This window comes from Tursiops truncatus, chromosome 11 (genome assembly GCF_011762595.2).
Source record: "Tursiops truncatus isolate mTurTru1 chromosome 11, mTurTru1.mat.Y, whole genome shotgun sequence".
Taxonomy (NCBI): domain Eukaryota; kingdom Metazoa; phylum Chordata; class Mammalia; order Artiodactyla; family Delphinidae; genus Tursiops; species Tursiops truncatus.
In genome coordinates, this window is record NC_047044.1 from 7489244 (window position 1) to 7505887 (window position 16644).

The 16644-nt window shown below is 58.3% G+C and overlaps 1 protein-coding gene across 7 annotated transcripts in view; it reads right to left on the reverse strand.

Moving 5' to 3' along the window:
• Positions 1–4362: 4362 nt before the first annotated feature.
• Positions 4363–16644, reverse strand: part of ZC3H7B (zinc finger CCCH-type containing 7B) — a 54252-nt gene continuing 41970 nt past the window's right edge. For all 7 annotated transcript variants that reach the window (XM_073788124.1, XM_073788126.1, XM_073788125.1 and 4 more), the window contains 9 exons: positions 15855–15955; positions 14704–14885; positions 12303–12388; positions 8795–8928; positions 8580–8685; positions 8332–8440; positions 7967–8100; positions 7669–7832; positions 4363–7308 (listed from right to left, as the gene is read on the reverse strand). In XM_073788124.1, the coding sequence (XP_073644225.1) occupies positions 7062–7308; positions 7669–7832; positions 7967–8100; positions 8332–8440; positions 8580–8685; positions 8795–8928; positions 12303–12388; positions 14704–14885; positions 15855–15955 (1263 nt within the window). In that variant the 3' untranslated portion in view covers positions 4363–7061. The remainder of the gene's footprint in view (positions 7309–7668; positions 7833–7966; positions 8101–8331; positions 8441–8579; positions 8686–8794; positions 8929–12302; positions 12389–14703; positions 14886–15854; positions 15956–16644) is intronic.

The window sequence follows — 16644 nt, forward strand, 5'->3', positions numbered from 1 at the left end:
ACCTGGCCCTGTGCCAGCCTCAGCACGTGGAGACACAGCACCAATCCTCTGACAGAGAGCCCGGTGTTATCTAACTTTGCAAAGGGAAGTTCTCCCCCAGGCTGGGAGCCAGGACCGGGCCTGCCAGGTGAGAGCAGTGAGCATGCACTACACGCTCCGGCCCACTGGGCAGAGGCGCCCTGGAGGCTGGGCCCCGCGGAGAGCAGGGCCTGCCGAGGAAACCAGCCCGGGCTGGGCCCCGAGACCCCGGCAGCAGGCAGCTCAGCACAAGGATGTACTGTGTGGGCACTCACAGGCACATGAGTGGGCGTCGCGCACCTACCTGTGGGCTTGTGAGTCTCGAGGGGTTGTTGGCATGTTTTGATGCTGGTCCATATGCTATGCATGCACACGTGCCCTCCCAGGCATACGGTGTGCATGTGGCATGCGTCATTGGGGCTTTACACCATCTGCAGAGCCTGAAGCCTGCTCTTCTAAGGGGAGTGACAAACCTGCAGCCTGGGGTTCCTTTGGTCTTCGGGGACGGGGAGAAGAGGCAGGTGCCTAGCGGACAGGTGCTGGAGGGCAGGCAGAGCAGGCACCACTGAAGGGGGACAGCTCTGTCAACCGGGCTCAGGCTTGTCCTGGGCGAGGTCCTGCTTCCCAGCCTGTGTCCCAGCCTGTGTCCCAGCCTGTGTCCCAGCCTGGGGAGCTTGGTGGCTATTGGCTGTTTGCTGTAGTCCCCTCCCTGGCCCTCTCACCAGGACACTGGCCTCGGAGGTCCCCAGGCCACTTAACTTGAACGTGTGGTTGAAGCCAAAGTTCTGTATGTCGCCCTCCACAAAGACCAACACCTGCCTTGGCCGGCTGGGGCTGGGGGTGGGGTGGGGGAGGGGGCATTGGCTCCACCTCTCCACGCAGTGATGTGGCATCTAGAACAAGCTGCTGGGTCTCAGTTCCAAAACCACTGAATGTTGCGACCTCCAAGGTTCCTTTCAGCTCTGGTTCTGTGTCTGATGCTCCAGGTTGGAGGCAGTAAGCATTTGGGTCCTGCACCACAGCTGATTTCTATGTAGTCTTTCCCCGCTTTCTAAAATTCCATTTTGCACAAACAGCAAATACTTCAGGACGCCCTCTAGCCTCTCCTCTTCCCAACAGCCCCAGCTTATCCTCCAATTACCCACTTTGCCACCCTAATAGTCCTCCCCAAACCATGTTCTTTTCCCAAATTAATTAAAAATTAATTTCAAGTTTTGAATACAAAAAACAGTATATGGCTCAAAGCTCAAAACTTTTGATAAAGGTATACTTGTTATTTTTGGCTGCGTTGGGTTTTTTTTCTGTTGCTGAGGCTTTCTCTAGTTGCGGCGCGTGGGCTTCTCATTGCGGTGGCTTCTCTTGTTACAGAGCACGGGCTCTAGGCGCACGGGCTTCAGTAGTTGCAGCACAAGGGCTCAGTAGCTGTGGCTCGTGGGCTTTAGAGCACAGGCTCAGTAGTTGTGTTGCACGGGCTTAGTTGCTCTGCGGCATGTGGGATCTTCCCGGACCAGGGCTCGAACCCCTGTCCCCTGCATCGGCAGGCGGATTCCTAACCAGTGTGCCACCAGGGAAGTCCCTGATAAAGGTATACTTCAGAAATGTCATTTCTATCCATGTCCCTCCTCCTTGTTCCCCTTCCTCATAACTGATTTCTTATTTATCCTTCCAGTGCCCTTTGCCTCTGTGAAACTGGGGGCCCTGGCAGTGGGGGACAGCAAAGGTGCGGAGGACCTGGCGCGCAGGCTGTCCTAAGTTGACCTGTGGCTCGCAGGCTGGGGCTGAGGCTGGGCCAGTGCACTAACCATTCCTTGGCCCCAAAACACTTTTGTGTTCGAGACTGGCTTACCCCAAAGGTGGAGTGGGCAGGCGCCCACAGAGCACGATTTCAGAGGCAACAGGAGGTCCCCAATGTGTCTCAAATACACCCACCTGCCGCATGACATTTCATTCTCGGAGATTTGTTCCTGTCAGACCCCTTCCAACGTATGAACGTACGAAGGCTCTAAGACTCTGACTGATTGCTCACTGCATACCTGGCACCAGCCTAGACCTTGTAAGGAATTCAAAGCTAAATAACAGACCTGGCCAGGCAAGTCCCTCGCCTTAGGGAATTTTCATGCCACTGAAAGTCAGCCCACGTGGCACCCCGCACTCTGCAGCTAGGGTGTCCAGCTGGCAGCATCACCTATGGCTCATACAGGGGCCACATCAGCAGGACGCTGGGTCAAGCGGCTGGGGAGGGCAGAGATAGGGAGAGGGGCGGCCACAAACAAGCCTGGAGACATCCGGAGGGGCCCGCATGGCAGGCATGTTGGGATTGCCTGTACTCCTTGGGTTTCCTGCCTCAGAGGTCTAATGTCTGCTGTAGATGGCTCCCCTGGTGGGGGCTATATGCGGATGCAGTTTCTGGCAGAGGCCTCTGGGGCTTTCTCTAGAGAGATGCAGAGCTGCCCCCATCTCCACCTCTGCCTGTCACCCCACCTGTCAGAAGCAGCTTCCTCAGAGGCAGAGAGGAGGAGCTGCGGCGCCACGGGAGTGGTGGTGCTCATGGCAGCCCCTAATCACAGGACCAAAGACCAGAAATGGGCCCACATTCAATAACTGCGGGCTGCTCAAGCCAACCTGGCACCTTGATGAATGAAACCATTGACCGTAAATATCTAGGATACACCGGGGCGTGGAGATGCACGTGTGAAGTACACTTCAGAGAAAAGAAAAGGTGCAGAACAGTAAGTACACATGGCTTACAATGATCCAACCATCTTCTTAAGGCTCAAATCCAGGTTCACCTCCTCCAGGAAGCCCTCCCCAGCTCCCCAGCTTGGATGAGTTGCCTTCCATGGCACCTGGCATCTCCCACCACGGTGCCTGTCACATCATCCTACACTCTTCCATGCAGAGCCATCTCCCCTGGCAGACTGGATTCAAGGAAGGCCACGTTTTGTCTGTAATCTTGTATCCCCAGGATCTGGTATGGGGCAAGTGCTCAGTTAGTGCTTACCAGCCTGAGCTAAAAGAGAACTAGAAGAGAATTTAGGGGAATTTATGAGAATTTAAGAATTTAGTCCATTAGGTTCACTGAAGTACTGCTTATCTTTTTCTTTGATTTTCCAAGTTTAAGGGAGGTCCTGACGCAGGTTTACAATCTCTTCAGCCTGAGGATGGGTCTGCATTTTCTTCTGGGAGCTGGGCCTTGCCATGCCCCTCTGGTTTTTCACGGTGCAGCCAGGGTTGCTAAGAACCCTGGAACGTCAGCGCTGAAGGGAACCTTGCCGATCACCCAGTTCCCAGTGTTCTGGATCTATTTTGTCTCCTTTCTGAGGGTCCTTGGAACCTTCACTGAACCTCTGTGGGCCAAGATGTGGACACCAAATGTACAGTTGCTATGGAGACAGACTTGCGGCATCCATCATGCCTGGCGCACAGAAGGTGCTCAATCAAGTCGGCTGCTCCTGTTACTCATCTGGTCATTTATCAAGTATTTGAGCCCCTACCGCGTAGCCGGCCCAAATGATTCCCTGTCCCGAGAGAATTCACAGGCCTTGGACCTCTGTTCCTGGGGTCACTGCATACTGTAGTATGAAGTTGTCTGGCGAGAGCTTACTCTTAAACGTGTGCAGCCCCTCCCATCAGGACCCCCTCCATCACTGTCACCGCACACAGTCCAAGAGATTTGAAAAGGTGCCTCCAGGGACTTCCCTGGTGGTCCAGCGGTTAAGACTCTAGGCTTCCACAGCAGGGGGCGCGGGTTCGATCCCTGGTTGGGGAACTAAGATCCCGCATGCCACGCAGCAAAAAAAAAAAAAAAAAAAAAGTGTCTCTAGCAGATACAAGTGTCCCTGATTGAAAATCCCTGATCTAATATGCTCTCTTTTAAGGAGGAGGAAGCTGGGCCCATGTGACTTGGATCTCCCTCAGGCCCAGAGGAGTCCAGGTTGCAGTTGGGATCACATTCCAAAGCACGTCATAGCCCCCTACCTTTCTGGAAAAGCCATACCCAGAAAGGGCACAGAGACAGCCCTCTGGAACCCAGGACAGTGCACACAGTAAAAGCAGGGAAGTGTGGGTACAGGTGGAAAGCCCCACACGGAAGGCCATGAGCCCCCTGACCACCGGGGCCACCTGTGCAGAGCACAACTTGTCCTTGCCAGTGAGGCACTGCGTGAGCCGGGGTCACCTGGGCTGCCCTGTTTACACAAGGACACAGACCTTCTGCCCCTCACCCCTCGGAATGTCTGCCTTGGGGCATGCCCTGCGCCAGCCAGCTCTGCCCCATGAGTAAAGAGAGGCCCAGGTCCCCGGGCACAAGTGCCGGGAAGCAAGGAACAGGAGCAACACCTCAGGGACAGAGGTCAAAGTGCACACGTTTATTTTCTAGAACAAAGGCTAAAAGAAGGAAGTTTCTTTCATTTTATTTTAAGAAGGACAAAAATTGTTATTAAAACATCTACATTATTATCAAGATACTAGACCTTATGAATATTTAATATTAAAGTGTGGTATTCTTAAATTTTTTAATACACAGACATTTTTAAAGGACCATTAAATTTATCACTGCCCAGCTGAGAAACGCAGCATCCCTCTTTGCCCCATCCCAAAGGGACACTCACATCAAGGGTGCCTGTCCCCCCTCACCATATCTGCCGTGATGTCTTGTTCCTGCCTGCCGCCGGGGGGCACAGGCCCGATCCAACTCTCTGAGCCTCTCTGAGTCACAAGTGAAATAATCACACTCATCATTCGAAGTGTGCTGTGCCACACCTCTACTTCCTACTCCCCGCCTGCCCCTCGCTTTCTTCCAAGCCTGCGGGGGAGCCAGCTCTGGCCAAGCCAGGGAGCACCACATCCCAAGGCCCCTGCAGGGATAACAGGATGGAGAAGAAAAATCTGGATTCTAATCCTATTCTTTTGGGTGGGAGACAAAAACCAATCCTTTTCCTTCCCCGAGCACTCGTGCTCTCTCCCCACTAGGCTGGGGTGGTCTGGACGCCATCAGGCGGAGCTGGGCCCAGGCAGGGGCCGCTTCTGCCCCCGCTGCCCATATCACCTCTGACCCCTCGCTCCAGTCCCTCAGTCCTTGCAAATGGCATGATGACCCTGAAAGTCCCTCCTCATTATGCCAGGATGGCTGCATTTTCCGGCCAAATTCTTTATCTTTAGCCCTCATTAGAAGTGATTCCTTGGATACCACACACATATGTAATATTATATAGAGCGATATATTTAATACCTGTGTATATATGCATCACGGGGGCGACATATATACACACTAAAAACAAGGCTGGTGACGACAGACTGCAACAGCACGGATCAGGGAAAACAAGTGTCATCAACATTCACGGCCACAGGCCCCACCTTGGGTCTCTCCTCCCCTCCAGCCACACCACCAGCACCCAAACTCCGCAGTGCTGGCCTGCTGGGGGAAGGGGCAGGGAGAGGAAAGGATGCATGCCACAATTATCAGGAAAAGGTTGGGCAGTGGCAGCGAGAAGAACAGGGTTCTCTGCGGCCCAGGGTGCCCGCCATCATCTCAACGCACACTCGAAATGCTTGTTTAAGGAGAAATAAAGGGTATTCCATTCTCTCTGTCTCACCCTCCCACCAACTCCAGCCTCGATCCCCAGCTCCTTCCGGGGGGCCCCACCCCTTGTGCCAATGGTGTGGGGCGTTCTGGAATGTCTAGGGAACCAGGGGAGGCTGGGTCTGCCCACAAGGGGTGGGATGGAGAGGAGGGGGTGCACGCAGACACGTCAGACGAGAGGGATGGGAGAGGGCTGGGGGGGGGCAGGGGTTGGGGGTCAACTGGGGTCCCAGGCAGCTGGCAGGGTCGGGACCAGGGAGGGGCTGGGATGGATGGTCCTAATTGTATGTCTGGGTCTAGGGGAGAAAGGGAAAGGACTCTTCTGAGTCCCCAAGAAAGAGGGGCTGTGTCCGATCCTGGAGTAGCCCATGCTGCCCACGGTCAAGTCTCCCTTCTCTCCATGTCCCCTGACCGCCCACCCTCCCAATCCCCCCAGTACCTCGTGCAGAACCTGAGCCCACGGGTGCCCTGCCAGGTACCACCTCGCCGGGAGCAGCCATGGGGAAGTGACCTTTGCTGCTATACTCCTTAGGACCATCCTCAGAGGGGACTGTCCCTCTACAGGGCTCTGACACAACCAAACCCTGGGCGGTGCTGCCGGGATCCCAGCTGATTCAGAGACTGTCACATCCCTGCCAAGAGCCTGGAGGCTCCAGCTGATAACTGGCCCTGAGTCTTGTGACCGCAGTTTGCATTCCAGCTCTACCGTGCTGTGGGCTGGAGATGCTGGGTAGAGAACTCCTTCCTCCTAGGCCTGTTTTTCTATCTGCAAAATGGGGGTCTGGGCTGGGTCATCTCTGAAGCCTCTGACGACCTACAATCTACATTCAGCGGCCCACAAAGGAGAGGGGCTGGGCTGGTGGTCTCACCAGAGAGCCACGCTCCTTGGTCAGGCTCCAGAGATCATGTAGCCCAGCCCCTCCCACTCTTCCAACCAGAGGGGAAACTGAGGCCCCAGAGGGTAAGTGACTTGTACAGTATCCCCAGTCCAACCTGGGGCTGCATTTTAAAGCTGGGTGGGGCCTCCTGCCCTCTGTTCTATCCTGATCTGCCCCCAGGGGAGGTGGGGAGGGGTGAGGGTGGGGCAGGGGGAAGGACCCTTCTGCTGCAGATTCAAGTGGGGACCCCACGCTCCCCAGCCCTGAGCGCTGGGCCCCCTTTAGGAGTAGACGGAAGTTAAAGCTGTAGGCTGAAGCTGGAGGGGTCAACCAGGCCCCTCCCTCCGCAACCAGGAGAGCCGGGGTGGGGGAGGGGAGGACCTGCCCAGGGCTTCAGCAGGATGAGGACCCTGGGACCGAGTGGGCTGCAGCTCGTGCACCTGGGTATGCACTGGGGCAGTGGGGGCAGAGAGGATGGCTGGGGGCCCCAGTCCCAGCCCTGGCCTGCCCCGGCCCCCCTATCAGGCGCTCCGTGCCCACCCCTGCCCCCGATCCTAGGACTTCACCCACGGCCAGGAGCTGGTCTACTCCCCAGTGACGGAGGCAGCAGCAGGGGCTTCTGGGGCGGCACCAGTGGCATTCCCGTCCTCCTGCAGCAGGAAGTTGTATTTGCCGAAGTCGTCATCCCGTGGGCACAGAAGCATGTCCTTGCGGGCCTTGGCCAGCTTCTGCTTCAGCACCTCGCGCCGGTCCAGCCACTCGTTGAGCTCCTCCTGCCCGTGAGCGCAGCGGCACTTGTCCCCGTCCGGGCAGGCCTTGCCCTTCTGGAGCCTGTGGGCGGCAGGAGGCTCACTGCCCGAGCCCTGTGCCCTTTCCTCCACGGGCTGCCGGACCTGGGGCCGGCCACTCCGCCTCCCCCGACAAGCCTCTCCCCATGCAGCATCAGGCCCGGGGAAAGCGGGCGTGGCCTGGCCTTCCCGAGGATCTGATGCCCGGCTGCAGGGGACGGGTCCCCACCTCCAACGCCACTCCGCCCCACTCCTGGGTCCTCACACCCAGGAGCAGCTGTCTTTCTGGACATCCCCACCCCGCCTTATGCCACCTCCAGGCCAAGTGGAGCCAGAGCTGGCCGTGGCCTCCGCCTTTTCAGGCCACCCCACAGCCCGCCCGGCCCTGCCCTCCCGGGGGCACCTTTCGCAGAGCCGGAACTCGCCCATGGGGAAGCGGTAGGCCCAGCCACTAGCGTCGCTGTCAGACGTGAAGACCTTCTCCTTGTGCTTCTCAGACTGGATGTGCTGCTGCCACTGCTTCTTGCTGTTGCTGTTCTTGCCGCAGAGCCAGCAGTGGTAACCCATCTGGGGACACAGCCACCGTGGGCGCCTGCTCCTCCCACCTGTGCCGGGACCACTTCCCCCAGGGAGGCTGAGCCCCTCCGCACAGCCGCTCCAGGTCAGGCTCGGACCAGGGCCCGCAGGGGATGGGGTGTTACCATGATGTCGGCGTAGTCCGTGGGCATCTGGATCTGCTTCTCCCCCTCCCGAGAGCTGATGGGCGTCCCTTCCCCCGGCTTCCCTGGGTTGTGCTTCTTCAGCCACATGTCATAGGTCTGTTGCATGTCCAGGACTGGTGGGCAGTAGGGGATGCAGGGCCTGGTGAGAGGGGATTCTCCCTCTACTCTGTCCCACGACCCCTGTGGGACCCCTGCTGCTGGGCTGCCCGGTCAACTGGAGACCCAGAGAGGGCTCGGCCCGGTGCAACCGGAGTGGGGCCCGGGTGGCCAAGCGAGGCTCAGCAGGTGCGCTTGGGTCTGCCGACGAGGGGGGTGTCCGGGTCAGCCCCACCCTGCCCACTCACTCTTGTTCTCCTTCATGAACGTCCACATGTCCCTCTCCTCCGGGCTGTGCGCGAAGGAGCAGTTCCCCACGTACTGGCACTTGCGGCCGTTCTGCGCATGGATGCAGAGCTGCAGGGCAGGCATGGGGAGACCCTGCTGAGTCCCGCCGGACTGTGTCACTGCCCCGCCAGCGGGCAAGCCCTCCTGGGGCCCCACGGCCCCATATCCGAGGTCCCGCTGCCACCCTGCATCCCACCCCGGTGCTCACATCGTATTGCTGTGGGAAGTTGCGAATGGACGGCAGTGGCCTCACCGACACCCACTTCCTCTTGGCCTTGGACATCACCAGGAGGACCCGCCGCTCCTTGGTCCAGCTGCAGGATAGAGCGGGCTGTGTGACCTCCACAGAGAGCCCGACTTCCTCGCCTGTGGTGCTTAGGTGGTCCCCACCCTGCCCGTGCCCCCGCCCGGCACCTGGCTCACCAGTGCCGGGCCTTGGCGCTGCAGTACTTGAGGTCCTTGTCAGGCTCCACCACCTGCCCGTTCCTCCAGCACTGGCCACACACAAACTTCATCTGCAGGTCAAAGGTGCTAGGCCCATGGGTCCGCGGGGCACCCTGCGGAGAAGAAGCGCTGATGAAGCCGCAGGCACCAGGCTGAGGCCCCGGGGTCTGATATACAGGTGGCCTCCGGGAGCATCAGGGCCACCTGGAGCCTGTGGGCTGGTCCGCTACCACTTGGTGGTGGGAAGTGACCCCCTAACTCCAGGCCCATGGCCTCTCAGGGTGGGAGCCAGGCCTTGGACTCCTGATGGAGCGCTCTCTGCCGTAACTGGCTATCTCCCACGGGCCTGCTTGCTGGAGCTGCTGGCGTGTCCCCGGGCACAGCATTCGACCTCACATCTCCCTGCTTTTGCACATGCTGTTCCCTCTGCCTGGAATGCCCTTCTCCATTCTTCATCAGGCTTGTTCTGAAAACTTTCAAAACCCAGCTCAGGCACTACCTCCTTCAGGAAGCTTTCCCTGAAGCTCTCCTAGGTGGCAGCTGCCCATCCTATGGGCCCCCATAGTACCTGAATTACCTCACGTTGACTGACTCATCTAGTTATGAGGCCAGGCCTGGTGGAGAGCAGAGCCTAGAAGGTGGGATGCACCCGCAGAGGGTGGGGATGGAGGAGGCTGCCTCAGATGGGCTTGTCCCACCACCTCAGGTGGTGGGACAGACATCTGGGCAGCCCTGGACTCTCGAAGACCCCACCATGTTCACTCCCCGTCCTCTGCCTCAGCCCTTCCTCTGCAGGCAGGAGGGCCTGCTCTTCTGCACCCCTGCCTGGGAAAGGGTGGGGGGGTGAGAGGCAGAAAAAGTGCCCACCCAGCCTTGTCTCCTGCCACCTGCAACCCCCTCGCCCAGCTGTGCTGGCCACCCTGCTGTCCCTCCTGCTAGCTAGAGCCTTCCCATCCTCCCTGGAGCCTCAGATGTGGAGTTACCCCTCCGCTCTTCCTCCTCTGACACAGGAGTACCTGTGTCCTCGGCACTGCCTAGCCCAGGGCCTCCCCTGAGCAGCAGGGGGCTCTCACTTTGTTGGGTGCCGATTGACCCCTGGCTGGGAGACTTGCGGCCTAGCTCAGCCCCAGGATAATACACATCCAGACAACAAAGTAAAATCCTGCCTCTGTAACTGGGACACGGTCTGGCTAAAGCAGACAGGAGGCTTATCTGTGTCACTATAGACTTCTAGACGTTCCACTGATTCTCACAGAAGCATAAGAAGGCCCATTTCACGGGTGAGGTAAGTGGGGTCCGGAGGGGTGCTGTGGTTTAGCCACTGCTCTAGGGAATAGCCATGCCGGTCCACTGAGCTTCCTTTTCACAGCTGCACAGACTCGACAGCCCTGGGGGCGGTAGGGGTCATTCCCATTTGACTGAGCAGAAGCAGAGGCTCAGAGAGGTTACTAACCCCACCACGGGTAAGTGGCCCGAGGATAGGGACCTGGTGCGAGGCAGGGGCTCATGCTTTTCTGTAGGACGGCACAGCTGCACCATGGGCACCAGGCACGAGCAGCTTCTACCCTGGCATCCTGTCCTTGGCCTCACACGGCCACTGGCCCCGCCCTCTGACGGCAAGCAAGCAAGATGCCTCATGCCTGGGCCACAGCCAGGTCCGGCACAGAAGCCCCGTTCCTGAGCCAGGCCTGAGAGTGGCATCTTGGGTGGGCAGGACGCAGGGGGGTCAGGGGGATAGGAGGTGGTGAAGACTCAGTGTTCTCTCTTTAGCAGATGACGCTGCAGGTCCAGCCTGAGCCCCGCACTGCTTCCCAGCCAGGCTCCTGGCCAGGAGCAAAAATAAACCATGTGGCGCTTGGGGAAGAGGACTGAACAGGAGAGGGGCAGAGGACAGGAGCAACTAGGAAGAGGGGAGAGGAAGAAAAAGGACCAGGAACGAGGTGGGTAGGGAGACAGGGGGAAGGCCAAGGGGGCCGGGCAGCCCTGTCTGCCAGACTGGCCCAGGCCTACCCCACCGGCCAGCCTGCGCTGCTCCCTGGCTCACTGCCACACCCAGGCAGGCCTCAAGAGGGACCAGAGGCCCAGGCTTCTCCCAAGGTGACCAGTGCGTGGGCCTGGCATGGTGAGGGCGTCATCCCTCGTGTGTGGATGGCGAGAGGCCTCACCTCACATTCACTGTCTCCTGGGCCCTGAGACCACCCTTCCATTCCCACTGTCACCTAAAGTTACAGTGATCCCCACCTCCTGGGGAGGGTGTGAGGATCAGGGACGACGGGGGCCCCGTGCAGAGCAGGGACTCGGCAAGCTGTAGCCAGCTCCTGTGAGCCTCACACCCGCCCCAGGAGGTGGCAGGCAGGGTTATGATCCCCATTTCATATGAGGAACCCTAGGGGTGATGGGGATGGTGCAGGTGGGGAGGGAGCTGAGCGAGCTCTAGACAAGCTGTCAGAGAACCCGGGACCTACTCCGCTCCGTGCGCCCCGGGCAAGTCTCTAGCGTGTTCTGAGCCTCAGTCTTCCCGCCTGCAAACGCTACTGCGCCCCAGCTCACGTCCTCAGGACCAGGGTGAGGATCCAGAGGGGTGGGAGGTGATACAAGCAGTGATGGAAAAGGTTGAGGAATACCAGGACATTTACATGGTCTCCAAGGACCTCCCTGGAAGATATTCATTAATTACAAAGGAGGAAAGGGTAACTTCATAGTAGAGAAAGCTTTACTGTGGAGGCACCTTTAATCAAGTTACCAAGGTATCGCTGGTGAAGGGACAGATGGAGATGACGTGCCTGCCCCATCAGACAATCCCAAAGGGATGGGCCTTTTACAAAACAACTGCCTCTTCAAAAATGCCAATGTCACGAAAGACAAAGAAAGACTGAGGAACTGCTCTAGATTAAAGGCGATTAAAGACACTACAAATGAATGCAGTGTGTTGCTGGGATTTGGGGAGGATTCACAAAATCTGAATAATAGCACACCACGATTTGGATAAGTCCACCAATGTGAATTTTGTGATGTTGATAACTGTACTGTGGTTATTATGTAAGAAAGTGTCCTTATATTTACTTACTTATTTATTTATTTTTTGGCCATTTGGGATCTTTGTTCCCCGACCGGGGATCGAACCTGCGCACCCTGCATTGGAAGCGTGGTGTCTTAACCACTGGACGGTCAGGGAAGTCCTTATTTTTACACTAAAGTTTTTAGGGGTAATGGGGCATCATGTCTACAACTTACTCCCTAGTGGTTCAGAAAAGTATATTTCTGTAAATAAATGTGTATGTGTGTACACACACACGCATACACACAGGACAAAGTGAGTGTGGAAAGTAGTAAAATGTTAACATCTGGGGAATCCAGAAAAAGGTATACACAAATTCTTCATACTCTCCTTACAATTTCCTGGTAAATAAATTATGTCCAGGTAAAGGGATGGGGGATGGCCCTCGTGGGGGCTGACCTCACCCCCAAGGCCAGCCCGGGGTCTTACCAAGCTGCTGCTGGCCTTCCCTGCGTGTGCCTCCACCTGCTGCCAGTATTTCTTGGATTCCTGGACGATGTCTTCGTGGGTCATGCCTGGTGAGGGGGGAGCAGACACAGCGTCCCTGGAGCTCAGTGAGGAGAAAGGCAGGGGGTCTGCAAGGTGCTGGTGCCACCCCAGGCCCAGGGAGGAGCCCCACTCCCCAGTTAGGCCGCGGAAAGATGAGGGGAACAGGGAAACCACTCATCCTGTCTGGACCTGTTGGTTCATCTGCAGTTGGGAACAGAGGCCTGCTCCAGGCTCACACAGAGAATAAAATGCAGGAGCAAGATGTGGGCTCGGCAGCATGGCAGGGGCCTCTCCGCACCCACACCAGTGGCCCTGTCCCTCGGGCCAGCTGCTCAGCCCCCTCCCTTGGCCTCCGCCTCCCTCAGTGGGGCCTCAAGCCTGACCCCTGCTTGGCAGCCTCTAGCGTGCTGGTTCTTAAGGCTCTGTGCCTGGCCCGGCCCGGCTCCCCAGATCACCGAGGGGCCAGGGCCCTTCACTGCCAGTCGGCAAAGGGCAAATACCCAAACCTTGTGGTCCAGACCCTCCCAATCTGACTGTGGACACTGCGCCCACCTCTTCCATGAGGCCTACCCTCCTCCGAACCCCTTACGGCCTTCTAGTCCCTCTTCCAGAGCTGATTTAGTTTTCGACCTGGTCCTATGGTTACTGCTCCCCCGTGGCCACTCGCCATCAGGGCCTTACTCTGGGCCAGGCATGTGCTTGACATCCATCTTCTTGCTGATGGATGTACCTCTAGCCCAGGGCTCTCCCATGACCTTGCAGACCCCCACACGTGGCTGCCTGCTCAACCTCTCCACTTGAAGTCCAACAGGCAGCTCAGACTCCCCACGTCCCACACGAGCCCTGATGTGATCCCCCCAACCTGTTCCTCCTGCAGCCTCCCCTCCTCAGAACACGGCAACCCCACTGGGGTCGACCAGATGCCGTCCTTCGTCTCATACTTCATATCTGGTCCATCAGCTCCCGTTGGCTCCACCATCAAAACACACCCAGAATCTCATCACTTCTACCACTTCCACCCGCTGCCACCCTGACTTGAGCCACACCCTCCCAGGTCTCCCTCCATCTGCCCTTGGCCCCTGAGTTCTCCACGCAGCAGCCAGAGCAACTTCTTCAAGACACCGATCAGGTCATACAACTCCACCTACTCAACCCCTACCCCCAAACCCTGCACACTGTATTTATTTATTTTTTTTGCGGTACGTGGGCCTCTCACTGTTGTGGCCTCTCCCGTTGCGGAGCACAGGCTCCGGACGCGCAGGCTCAGCGGCCAAGGCTCACGGGCCCAGCCGCTCCGCGGCACGTGGGATCCTCCCGGACCGGGGCACGAACCCGTGTCCCCCGCATCGGCAGGTGGACTCTCAACCACTGCGCCACCAGGGAAGCCCTGCACACCGTATTTAGAAGAACCCCAACTATTTCTATGTACCATCTAGAGGTTTTTTCATGCTCGGGTCCCTGCCAACCTCTTAGGCCTCATCTCTGACACGCCCCCCCGCCCCCCAGGCGTAAGCTGCTCTGCCCTCACATCCCCACATACAGAAGGACATCCTTCCTTCTGTACCAAGCTTGCTGCTGCCTCAGGGCCTCCAGCCTTGCTGTTCCCTCTGCCTGGAATGCTCTCCCTGCCCTTCCTTGCTCAAATGTCACCTCCTCTGAGAGGCCTTCCCAGACTATCTTATTCCAAATGCCCCCTCCCCGAGTCCTCTCCATCCTATTGCTTGCTTTACTTTCTTCACAGAACTGATGCACATCTGAAATTCTATCACCCTATTTCATCAGCTCGAAGAAGACGATTGTTAGACGCGCCATTATTTTATGTTCCACACACACACAACAATGCCGCTAGGCAGACGATGACAGGCGTGGGGCACAGTGTGCACCCCGGAGCAGATGGACGTAGGGCCTAGTACCTCCCCGTCAGACTGTCTGCCTTGCCCTCGCGTACACACACCAGGGCCCCGACTGGTTTTTGCTCAAGCCCCTGACAGCGCAGGTGCTCAGGGAGTCCCATTAGGTGAGCAAGAAAGCGAGCGGCTTTCCACCTCCTCATTCCTGAGGCCGAGCTGACATCACCCCCTCACAGAGGACCAGTGGAGGCTCAGCGAGGGGCCGCTGATGACCAGATCCCCCAGGTGGCCCGCGGGGTTCTGCCTCCCTGCCCTTCTCCCCGTGTGTCCCCCTGGCAGTGCCACACAGGGAGAAACCCAAGGTCTTCTGGGCCCGCAAGCTCCCTGATGCAGAGCCTGCGCGTCCTGTGACGTCCAGGAAGCACCGGCTCCTCTGCAGCCCCACAGCCCAGCACTGCCCTCCTCTGAACTGTGCAGCCCCTCGCCCTCACCTGAGTACTGCTGCAGCAGCCAGACTTTGAGCTCTATGAAGCTGTGGGCGAAGTGGCAGCTGTCCTCCCGCAGGCAGCCGTAGCGCACCTCGTGGCGGCACACGTCGAACTGGAAGTGCTCCTGGAACTGGCGGACCTTGGAGTACTTGAGGGAGGTGGAGCGGACGATGTGCACCAGGCACCTGGCGGGCGGGATGGGGGGCGCACAATGCAGTCCGCATCCTGCCTATTCCTGGTCGGGGCCCCCTCCCCAGGGTCAGTGCCGTTCACCCACGGGAGGGGCTCCTCCGTGGGTGTCTCCCGCCTATTAACTGCTGGCACAGGAGGGAAGAGGTGGGGGTCCTACGCTCAGGCAGTTCTGGTTTGGGCCTCAGCTGTGTGCCCCTCTCCTGGCCTCGACCTGCGGACAGCTCAGAGCCGCAGCTGCCAGCAGGAGGAGGGCACCAGACCCCACCTGCTGCGAGGCTGGGAGAAGGGGGCATCTCTCTCAGGTTCCCCAGCTCGATGCTCCAGAGCTGGTCCTGCACCCGGAGGAGCAATAATTGAGTTATCTCCTCTGGGCTGGGCATTTTAATTACCTTCATAGCAACCCTAGGAGACTGGGATCATCATTCACTTTACGGATGAGGAAACCAAGGGTCACAGTGGCCAGAGGACATAAAACAGACCATTGTCCAAGCTGGGATTTGGACCCAAATCTGTCTGACCTCAGGGCCTGGGCTCCGTCAGCCATGCTGGGGCACAGCCAAGAGGAGTCAGAGGGAGCGCAGGTGGGTGCCACTCCCTGTCCAACACCCCTGCCGGGACAGTGGAGGGTGCTGGACGGGAGTCAGGGATGTGGCTCCCACCTGCCGGCGGAGTAAGCTGCTTCCAAGCCTCAGCTTTCTCATCTGTTCATCAGAGACACTCCTCCCCATGGGACTGCCGAGATCATTAAAATACCCAAGAGAATGCTTGGAATATAGAAGATGCTCAGTAAATGTGGTTCTGTCCTTTCCAGGTGGATGCTGGACCTGAGTCCCAAATCCTACCCCTTGCCTTGACATCCTAGGCCCACCTTCTGCTCCCCAGGCATCCAAGCTGCCCCGGGGGGACTCTCCACCCGCCCCACCCCAGGCCTGGCCACGGGTCCGGCTGTGGGTCCCACTCACTTGTTGTTATAGAAGCTATGCTTGGCGGCCAGGTTGGAGCAGACAGACGGACAGTCCTTGGTGCCTTTGCTGATGATCCGGGGTTTACTGTCAAAGCAGATCTGCCCGGGGAGGGGGTGGGCTGGGATCCAGCACGGCCACCCAGGAGGGACAGGGTCCCTGCAAGCCCTGCCCTGAGTCAGGGGAGTGAGGAAGGGAATCCCAGGGTCTGTGGTCCCCACCTCTCTGATCCCACCACTCCAAACGCCTGGGGCAGGGGTTACTCCATATCTCTGAGTCTCAGTTTCCTCAACTGTAACCTGGGGAAAACCACACCTGCTCTGTCCCACAGCTTCACTGTGAAGCTGGAAAAAGATCTAATAGAACTTCAGGTCCTTTGTAAAGTATAGGCAGCCACCAGGCTGTGGGCTGTGATCCCCTAAAGGGAGAGGGCAGCCCACCTGCTCTAAGAGTTGGAGGGAAGGGCCGGCTGTGTGATGGATGGGGGCTGGCCGAGCAGCACCGAACCCTGCCAGCAACCTGGACCCAGCACCCTCACTTCATGGGGATGGACCTGACACCGTCCCTGCCCTCATCACACTATGCCTGGGTGGGGAGGCAGGGGGCCAGCAGCGTCTTCCGTGACAGCTTTGGGGAGGAAATGAACAGCTTGGTGGAGCTGCTGGGATCAGAGCTGAGCCTCAGAGGGTCCAAGACGTAGACACACGGGGAGGGCACCCCACGGAGAGGGCACAGCGTGGACACAGGCAGGGAAGTGGGCAGAAAGGTGCAGTGGGCATTGACGCCAGCA